The 10,534-nt window shown below is 46.7% G+C and overlaps 1 protein-coding gene across 1 annotated transcript; it reads left to right on the forward strand.

Annotated features, from left to right (window-relative positions):
* Positions 1–6,886: 6,886 nt before the first annotated feature.
* Positions 6,887–9,185, forward strand: ATP5IF1 (ATP synthase inhibitory factor subunit 1). The gene is made up of 3 exons (XM_002750511.6): positions 6,887–7,033; positions 7,124–7,215; positions 8,922–9,185. The coding sequence occupies exons 1-3, from the start codon at positions 6,947–6,949 to the stop codon at positions 9,061–9,063; spliced, it is 321 nt and encodes a 106-aa protein (XP_002750557.1). The 5' UTR covers positions 6,887–6,946; the 3' UTR covers positions 9,064–9,185.
* The last annotated feature ends 1,349 nt before the right edge of the window (positions 9,186–10,534 follow it).

The following is a 10,534-nucleotide window of genomic DNA, read 5'->3' on the forward strand; positions in this document are numbered from 1 at the left end:
AGGCACTTTAAACCTAGGTGGGCTTTTTGAAATTTAAACGAATTGCCCATAACATATAATTAGCCAGTTTTTTTTATTATTTATTTATTTATTTATTTTGAGACGGAGTCTTGCCCTGTCGCCCAGGATGGAGTGCAGTGGCACGATCTCAGCTCACAGCAGCCTCCACCTCCCGGGTTCCAGGGATTCTCCTGCCTCAGCCTCCCGAGTAGCTGGGATTATAGGCTCAGGCCACTACTCCCGGCTAATTTTTGTATTTTCAGCAGAGATAGGGTTTCACCATCTTGGCCAGGCGATTCTTGAACTCCTGACCTCAGGTGATCCTCCCACCTCAGCCTTCCAAAGTGCTGGGATTACAGGCATAAGCCACCGCGCCTGGCCATAATTAACCACTTTAAAGTAAATAATTTGCTTAAGTTATTATTGTTAGGTTAAAAAAAAATTTTTAAAGTAAATGATTCAGTTTTTTTGTTTGTTTGTTTTGTTTTTTGAGACAAGATCTCGCCCTGTCGTCCAGTCTGGAGTGCAGTGGTGCAGTCACAGCTCACTGCAGCCTCTACCTCCTGACCTCAAGCTATCCTCCCACTTCAGCCTCCCAAGTAGCTGTGACGGCAAACGCGCGCCACCATGCCCAGCTAAATTTTTGTACTTTTGTAGAGACCGGGTCTTGCCATGTTGCCCAGGCTGGAATTCCTGGGTTCAAGTGATCCACCAGCCTCAGCCTCCCGAATTACAGGCGTGAGCCACAGCGCTGGACTGGCTCAGTGGTCTCTAGAACACTCACAGTGTTCTGCAACCACCACGTCTCTCTAGTTCCAAAATACTTTCATCACCTCAAAAGGAGACCTAGTACCTTTTTTGAGGCAGTCTTGCTCTGTCGCCCAGGCTGGAGTGTAGTGGGGCGATTTCCGCTCACTGCAATCTCCGCCTGCCAGGTTCAAGCGATTCTCTTGCCTCAGCCTCCCGAGTAGCTGGGATTACCATGTCCACCTAATTTTCGTATTTTTAGTAGAGATGGGGTTTCACCATGTTGACCAGGATGGTATCAATCTCCTGATCTCGTGATTCACCCGCCTCGGACTCCCAAAGTGCTGGGATTACAGGCGTGAGCCACTGCGCCCTGCCAAGGAGACCTGGTATCTATTAAGCAGTTACTCCCTATTCACCCCCCTCCTCAGTCCCTGAAAACAAGCAATCTGTATTCTATCTCTATGGATTTACCTATTCTGGGTATTTCATATAAATGGAGTTAAACAATATGTAAATAGGTATTTCACATAAATGGAATTAAGCAAAATGCCAGGTAGGGCTGGTATTTTCCTAACCAAAAGAATATCAATAAAGCCAATTTTAATATTTCATAGAAAACGAATTTTGTTTTGTTTTGTTTTTTGTTTTTAGACAGAAGTCTCGTTCTGTCGCCCAGCCTGGAGTGCAGGTCTCGGATCACTGCAATCTTCGCCTCCGGGGTTCAAGTGATTCTCCTATCTCAGCTGGCTCACTGCAATCTCTGCTTCTGGGGTCAAGTAATTCTCCTGTCTCAGCCTCCCGAGTAGCTGGGATTACAGGCACGCCACCATGCCCAGCTAATTTTTTTTTTTTTTTTTTTTGAGACGGAGTTTCACTCTTATTGCCCAGACTGGAGTGTAATGGCACAATCTTGCCTCAACGCAACCTCTGCTTCCCAGGTTCAAGCGATTCTCCAGCCTCAGCCTCCCAAGTAGCTGGGATTACAGGCATTTGCCACCGTGCCCGGCTAATTTTTTGTATTTTTAGTAGAAACAGAGTTTCTCCATGTTGGTCAGGCTGGTCTCAAACTCCCGACCTCAGGTGACCCACCTGCCTCAGCCCCCCAAAATGCTGGGATACATGCCCGGCCCCAAAGAAAGTATTTTTATAATCATGAATCTGGCCCAATTCTCTCATCTAAAGGAGAAGAAACAGAGAAGATAAAATGACTTAGAGAAGAGCTATAAACTTTGTGAAAGTAAAGATTACTATTGTCTTATTCACATTCATTAGACAGGAGGTGAAGGTTAAGCTTTCCCTAGACTCCTACTTATGCTTTTTTTTTTTTTTTTTGAGACAGAGTTTCGCTCTTGTTACCCAGGCTGGAGTGCAATGGCGCAATCTCGGCTCACCACAACCTCCGCCTCCTGGGTTCAAGCAATCCTCCTGCTTCAGCCTCCCAAGTAGCTGAGACTACAGGCACGTGCCACCATGTCCAGCTAATTTTTGTATTTTTAGTAGAGACGGGGTTTCACCTTGTTGACCAAGATGGTCTCGATCTCTTGACCTCGTGATCCACCCGCCTCGGCCTCCCAGAGTGCTGGGATTATAGGCATGAGCCACTGCGCTTTATGCTTTTTATTTTTTTGAGACGAAGTCTTGCTCTGTCACCCAGGCTGGAGTGCAGTGGCGTGATCTTGGCTCGCTGCAACCTCTGCCTCCCAGATTCCAGCGATTCTCCTGCCTCAGCCTCCTGAGTAACTGTGACTACAGGCACATGCCACCCTACCCAGCTAATTTATTCTTAGTAGAGCCAGGGTTTCACCATGTTGGCCAGGATGGTCTCGATCTCCTGACCTCGTGATCTGCCTGCCTTGGCCTCCCAAAGTGCTGGGATTATAGACGTGAGCCACCACGCCCAGCCTCCTCTTTTCTACTCCATTGTACCACATTGCCAAAAGTGCAGTTATTAAGCCCATTTAACAATATGTTGTTAACAACAACAACAAAAACTGTAAAATAGTTTTAAAAGGTTTTTTTAAATTGCATTTTAGGTTTTGGGGTACATGTGAAGAACACACAAGATTGTTGCATAGGTACACACATGGCAGTATGATTTGCTGCCTTCCTCCCCTTCACCTATATCTGGCATTTCTCCCCATGCTATCTCTCCCCAACTCCCCACCCCCCCACTGTCCCTCCCCTATTTCCCCCCCAACAGACCCCAGTGTGTGATGCTCCCCTCCCTGGGTCCATGTGTTCTCATTGTTCACCAATATGAGTGACCACAGCTTGGGGAAACACAGTCTCAAGAGGTCCTAGGAAAGTGTCCCTGAGGTCATCAAGTTATAATTTGGATTTTCTTAAGGGTTTTTTTCGGAGAAGGAGTATTTTGTTTTTTGAGACAGTCTTGCTCTGTTGCTCAGCAGGCTGGAGTGCAGTGGTGCCATCATAGCTTGTTAATATCTTGAACTCCTAGGCCCAAGATATCCTCTTAAGTAGCTAAGATTATAACGCATATACCACCATGCCAGGCTAATTTTGGAGGGAAAGGGAGGTAGAGATGATGTCTCACTACATTGCCCAAGGTGGTCTCAAACTCTGGCATCAAGTGATCCTCCTGCCTTGGCTTCCCAAAGTGCTGGGATTACAGACATGAGCCACCGCACCCAGCCCACAGTTTGGTTTCATACATTTCAGGGAGACAGGAGTTACAGGCAAAGATATAAATGAATTCATGAAAGATATACATTGATTTGGCCCAAAAAGGTGCAGTATTTTGAAGCACGGGCTTAGAGGTTATAGGTGGATTCAGATTCTTTAATTTGCAATTGGTGGCCAGGCGCGGTGGCTCAGGCCTGTAATCCCAGCACTTTGGGAGGCCAAGGCGGGTGGATCACTTGAGGTCAGGAGTTCAAGATCAGCCTGGCCAACATGGTCAAACCCCATCTCTATTATTTAAAAAAAAGAAAAAGAAAAAGAAAAGGAATTTGCAATTGGTTAAAGGAGTAAAATTAGTCTAAAAATTTGGAGTCAGCAGAAAGAAATGTTTAAGATAAGGAAGGCTGTTAGCCAATACATTGGGTCAGAGTGACCTGTAAATGTGTGTGGCATAGCCTTAAGTCCTATTTATAATTCAATATCTAATTTTCACAAAGAGTGTGTTTTGCTAATCTTATGATCTCTATTTCAACATTGACGCTGGTCAGTTGTTGTGCTTCAACACCAAATGGAGGGAGCATAACAAGATGTGCGTCTGACCTCCCTTACTTTCACAGCTGGCTAAGAATTCAGTTTTGTTTGTTTTTGTTTTTTGTTTCTTTTTTCTTTTTTTTTTGAGACAGAGTCTCACTCTGTCTCCCAGGCTGGAATGCAGTGGTGATCTTGGCTCACTGCAAACTCTACCTCCTGGGTTCCAGCAAGTCTCCTGACTCAGCCTCCCGGGTAGCTGAGACTACAGGCATGTGCCACCTCACCCAGTTAATTTTTCTTTCTTTTTTTTTTTTTAAAAGTAGAGACGGGGGTTTCACTGTGTTGGCCATGCTCCTCTCGAACTCCTGACCTCAAGTGATCCTCCTGCCTTGGCCTCCCAAAGTGCTAGGATTACAGGTGTGAGCCACTGCACCCGGCCTTGTGTTTTTGTTGTTTTTTGTTTTGGAGATGGAGTCTCATTCTGTGTCCCAGGGATGGAGTCTCACTCTGTGTGCCAGGCTGGAGTGCAGTGGCGCAAACTCGGCTCGCTGCAATCTCTGCCTCCCAAGTTTAAGAGATTCTCCTGCCTCAGCCTCCAGAGTAGCTGGGATTACAGGTATGTGCCATCATGCCTGGCTAATGTTTTGTATTTTTAGTAGACACAGGGTTTCATCATTTGGCCCAGGCTGGTCTCCAACTCCTGACCTCAGATGATCCACCCACCTCAGCCCCCCAAAGTGCTGGGATTACAGGAATGAGCCACCGTGCCTGATGAAAATTCAGTTTTTAATGATTTTTCTGGTGTCCTTTGGCCAAGAGGGGGTCCATTCAGTCGGTGGGGTCGGGGGGCAGCTTGCAATTTTATTTTTGTTAATATTAATACAATCCACAAATATTAATTCAGTGCCCACTTGAGCAAGGACCTGATAACTTCACAAGGTGAAAAGTGCAAAGAAAAAGAGACCAAAACAGGGAGGAGATATGAGAGAATCCCTGGTGATAGAATGACAGAGGAGGTTATATTTAGGTGTTTTTCTTTTTTTAGTAGAAACAGGTGTTGCTATGTTGCCCAGGAAGGCCTGAAACTCCTTGGTTCAGGTGATTCTCCCACCTTGGCCTCCCATACCATTGGGATTACAGGCATGAGCCACTGTGCCAGGCCAGGGAAGTTTTCTATGAGGTGACATTTATGTTGACTGGAGAGTGAAATGTCAATGAAACAAAAGAAGCCTGGGTAACACAGCAAGACCTTTTCTCAACTAAAAATAAAAAATTGGCTGGGCGCAGTAGCTCACACCTGTAATCCCAGCACTTTGGGAGGCTGAGGCCGGAGAATCATGAGGTCAGGAGATTGAGACCATCCTGGCCAACATGGTGAAACCCCTTCTCTACTAAAAAAAAAAAAAAAAATTAGCTGGGCATGGTGGTGGGTGCCTGTAATTCCAGCTACCCAGGAGGCTGAGGCAGGAGAATCGCCTGAACTAGGGAGTAGGAGGTTGCAGTGAGCAGAGATCCTGCCATTGCACTCCAGCCTCAAAACAGAGAGAGACTATGTCTTAAAATAAATAAACATAAATAAATAAAATTTAAAAATTAAAAAAAAGTAGCGGGCACAGTGGCATTCGCCTAAAGTACCAGCTACTCAGGAGGCCGAAGTGGGAGGGTTGCTTGAACCAGGAACATGGAGCGTTCACTGAGCAGTGATTGCATCACTGCACTCTCTGAGTGCAGACTCTGTCTTAAAAAGAGAGAGAGAGAGGGAGGGAGAGAGAGAGAGAGGAGAGAGAGGAGAGAGAGAGAGAGAGAGAGAGAGAGAGAGAGAGAGAGAGAGAGAGGGGCCAGGTACAGTGACTCACACCTGTAATCCCAGCACTTTGGAAGGCCGATTTGGGTGGATCACCTGAGGTCAGGAGTTCGAGACCAGCCTGGTGAACATGGCCAAACCCCGTCTCTACTAAAAATCCCAAAAAAATTAGCCAAGAGTGGTGGTGCACTCCTGTAATTCCAACTACTCGGGAGGCTGAAGCTGGAGAATCGCTTGAACCTGGAAGGCAGAGGTTGCAGTGAGCTGAGATCATTCCACTGCACTTCAGCCTGGGTGATAGTGAGACTTCATCTCAAAATAATTAATTAATTAATAATTAAAAATAATTTTAAAAAAGAAACAAAAGAACACTGATACTTTTTTTTTAAGAGGAGGTCTTGCTCTGTTGTCCAGGCTGTAGTGCAGTGGCACGATCTAGGCTCACTGCAACCTCCGCCTCCCAGGTTCAAGCCGATTCTCCTGCCTCAGCCTCCCGAGTAGCTGCGATTACAGGTGCGTGCCACTACAACCGGCTGATTTTTCTATTTTTAGTATAAACGAGACAGGGTTTCACCATGTTGGCCAGGCTGATCTCGAACTCCTAACCTCGGGTGATCAACCACCTTGGCCTCCCAAAGTGCTGGGATTACAGGCGTGAGTCACCACGCCGGGCCAGAGAACACTGACACCCCTCGTAACAAATGAATGCGATTTACGTAACTCTAAGCCGAGGCACGTCGGACGTCGGTATCCTGGACGTCAGCATCCAGGGACACAGCTCCCAACTCCATGTTCCCCCATTTTATTGACGCTAGCAGGCCAGGGAAGGGAAAACTTCCTTTGAGCTTTGAAATAACAACGACTTTTAGGACTGAAATCGTGGGCTGGGGCTGGACGCCACGCCTCATTCTGATGGGTCCAAGAGCTGAAATTTCGGCTTCTGGTTCTCTCCTCACCCAGCTCTCTAAGCTCCTCCGTCATTCTTCTTTCCAGTCCATTGCCCGGAGCCCTTGCTAGCGATTGGCTAAGAATAGGCTCGTCTCTTGCTCGGGATTCGCTGTGAGCTCCAGGAAGCCCGCCTCCGCTCTCCCATGATTCGCTACTTCAGTATTCATCCGCCCCTCCATCGACCAGATTGGGTGCTTGCCCGTCCCCGTCGTTAGCGTGTACCCAAGTACTGCTTGCTGCGGTAGAGACGCCAGAGGTGCAGCTCCAGCAGCAATGGCAGTTACGGCGTTGGCGGCGAGGACGTGGCTTGGCGTTTGGGGCGTGAGGACCATGCAAGCCCGAAGCTTCGGCTCGGATCAGGTACGCTGCGACAGTGTCAGCTGCCCCAATCGCGAGGGCGGATCCCATCTTTGCTTCCGCATCTTTACCAGCGTCCCTGTCTCTTTGCAGTCCGAGAATCTCGATCGGGGCGCGGGCTCCATCCGGGAAGCCGGTGGGGCCTTTGGAAAGAGAGAGCAGGCTGAAGAGGAACGATATTTCCGGTGAGGCTCACCGGGTCCCAAGTCCAGCCCTAGATCTCCCAGGGCTTTCCATCCTTAAACTGCCAGTCGCCCCACCTATTCCTACCTAATGCCTTGGGGCACCCCACCCCCCAACAGAACTCTAGGGCCCCTTGATGTGCCGACCGTTGCCACCTATAGGGCACTCCTAGTTCCCTGCAGAACAGTCTCAGGCCCCCAAACCATTCCACTGGCGAGTCTCCAAGACAACCCACGGCTCAACTCGTCCTTTATCATTACCATCCCCCGCGTGGAGTTCTCTCGTCGTGCGAAACGCCCCAGATTCTTCGCACAGGGTCTAGATCCCACCATCCAATGCTTGCCTCTCAGCCTGACTCCCTCGGCCCTCACCTGTCACCCCCTCTACGCTCTCTTTCCTCCCCAGCACGCCTTAGCTTTGCAAGCCTGCATGCATGCAGGCTTCTCAGGCGTTTCCAGACCCCCAACTCCACAAGAGTGAGGGTGTTGGGAGCTGGTCATGGGAGCTGCTTATGGTTGAACTACACCATCTCCTAAAGGCTTTTGCCCTACTTAGCTTAGCCTAGACCTGTAGATTTCCCTCTCCTGCTTGGGAGTGTGGAGTGGGCTGGGCCTATCTACCAGCCCTGAGTTATCTTTAACTGACTTCTGTCCACTCTGGAGAGCAGTGAGGAATTAATCTTGCTTTTGCTTGTCCTTTGGCCGTTCACTTCTGCCTTCTGTTAAGAATTATCACCATGGCACCTGCCATACTGTATAGAGCCAAGATACAGCCCTTAGAGACTATCTAATTGAGCCCCTACATTTTATAGTTAGGAGAACTGAGGCCTAAATATGGCCAAACCAACATTGTAATCCAGTCCCTTCTTGGGACCTAAATTGAACTGCCAACTACTGCCCATGCAAGAGACCCATTTTTGGCCTTACATTGGGCCATGCGTGTCTATAGGCAAAGAAAGCCCTAGACATATTAAAATAGGAGATGGGTGCCAGGCATGGTGGCTCACGCTTGTAATCCCAGCACTTTGGGAGGCTGAGGCAGGCAGATCACAAGGTCAGGAGTTCAAGACCAGCCTGACCAACATGGAGAAACCCCATCTCTACTAAAAATACAAAAAATTAGCCAGGTATGGTGGCACATGCCTGTAATGCCTGCTACTCGGGAGGCTGAGGCAGGAGAATCGCTTGAACCTGGGAGGCGGAGGTTTCCGTGAGCTGAGATCGTGCCATTGCACTCCAGCCTGGGCAACAAGAGCGAAACTCCGTCTTAAAAATAATAATAATAATAAAATAAAATAGGAGATGGGTATTTGTCTTTTAACCACACCCCTTAGTCTTCCTCATTTTGTTCCTTTGTTTCCTCCCAAAGGGGAGTCAAGTTCCTTGGGTTGTTCCTTGCTTAGGTATTAGGGACTTGTGTCACATCTCTCTGGAGTTTTCTATTGCAAAAAGAAATCTGAAAGCAATAAGCTCCTAATGATGGAATTTAAGCCACTAGCACCAGTGGAATCATTTTGTTCTCCTTAAGATGGCTAAACCTCAATTTAAGATGGGTATTCTTTCACTAGTTAAGGAGTAGAAGAGGATGACCAGCCAGACTCCCATGGGATTGGGATACCTGTTCCTTGCTTAGGTATTACAGGTTATGCTTAGAGATCTCTTTGGGGTGAAGGATTGACATTAAACCCTGAGCCACTGTGTCCTTGTAGAGCACAGGCTAGAGAACAACTGGCAGCTTTGAAAAAACACCATGAAGACGAGATCGTTCATCATAAGAAGGAGATTGAGCGTCTGCAGAAAGAAATTGAGCGGCATAAGCAGAAGATCAAAATACTAAAAGATGATGATTAAGTGCACACAGTTCCCCATAGAATGGCACATATCATTGCTCACTTCTGTGTAGACATAGTTCTGGTTTAATTAATATTTGTCTGTGTGCTACTAACAGATTATAATAAATTGTCATCAGTGAACTGTGTTTGATGCCTTCTTCTATCTGGGAAAGATAGAGGGACAGACACTAATGAAGTACTGAAATGAATTAGAAGGGTCCCTGCATCAGGAAACCCACAAGCAAAGCACAGTGTGATAAGTGCTATGAAACAACGCAAGTGGGGGGATGGGCATGACATAGAAAAGGTACCCCTCCCAGTCTAATTAGAACTGTTCAGAGAAAGCTTCTTGAAGGATAAATCCCAATCTAAAGCATAAAGATCAGGAGCATCCTGGAGATCAGAAGGAATCATTGCTTCAAAAGATACAATTGGGCCAGGTACTGTGGCTCACGCCTGTAATCCCAGCACTTGGATAGGCCAAGTGGTAGGGTCACCTGAAGTCAGGAGTTCAAGACCAGCCTGGCCAACATAGTGAAACCCCGTCTCTACTAAAAATACAAAAATTAGCCAGGTGTGGTGGTATGCACTTGTAGTCCCAGCTACTCAGGAGGCTGAGGAAGGAGAATCACTTGAACCTGGGAGGTGGAGGTTGCAGTGAGCCAAGATTATGCCACTACATTTCAGCCTGGCTGACAGAGTGAGACTCTTGTCTCAAAAAAAAAAAAGGAAAATTGAAAGCACCATTAGTTAAAACAGCATTTTGCATTTTTAAAACGGTTTAGAGGACATTTAATATGAGCTAGTCATCCTTGTTCTAATTTTGTAGACTGAGAGAACTGGAATTAGAAAACATGTGATTTATGCAGTCACTCAGCACCTTGGCAATGAGACTTGTGTCCAGGTTTTATGACTTCTAATCCAAGTCTGTTATTAGCAGAAAATCAGAATTATTTCTTAAGTTATATTTTGCTTTGCCAAGTATGTTTTTGTTTAAAATTAGACTTGAGGGCCTTGTATAACTAAATTATTATACAAACTAGTATAAATCCTCTAGGCAAAAAAATTTGAGCTGACCTTTTGGCCATTAGCAAAACATTTTCAGTTCACCAATTTAGTAGAGTATTTGCCCAGGATTGTAATGAGTTATTTGTTCAAAACCCTGTCTATCTCACAAAGGCTTCTGGGGCCATTGAGTGATAAAAGCTTGAAGAAGTCACATGGACCTTGTCCACAACTTGCCCATGAAACTGAACACTGAGCAAGGTGTGGTTGTGCGTGCCTGTAGTTCAGCTACTTGGCAGTCTGAGGCAAGATGATTGCCTGAGCCCAGGCATTCCAGACGTGTCTGGGCAGCATTTTAACCCCAACTCTTAGAAACAGAGAGAAAGAAATGCTAAACTTTGAATTACAATGATTATAATGCTGCTGAATCTCAGCGTTGAGGCCTCAGTAGTGCCTATTTTTCAAGTAGCCAGCACAAAATGAAG

This window comes from Callithrix jacchus, chromosome 7 (assembly GCF_049354715.1).
Source record: "Callithrix jacchus isolate 240 chromosome 7, calJac240_pri, whole genome shotgun sequence".
Taxonomy (NCBI): Eukaryota; Metazoa; Chordata; class Mammalia; order Primates; family Cebidae; genus Callithrix; species Callithrix jacchus.

Excerpts from the sequence above, each read along its gene's own strand:
- ATP5IF1 (XM_002750511.6), top strand. The coding sequence starts at position 6,947 with ATGGCAGTTACGGCGTTGGCGGCGAGGACGTGGCTTGGCGTTTGGGGC. Across the intron at positions 7,034-7,123 it reads GAAGCTTCGGCTCGGATCAG|TCCGAGAATCTCGATCGGGG; the intron begins GTACGCTGCGAC and ends GTCTCTTTGCAG. Across the intron at positions 7,216-8,921 it reads GAAGAGGAACGATATTTCCG|AGCACAGGCTAGAGAACAAC; the intron begins GTGAGGCTCACC and ends GTGTCCTTGTAG.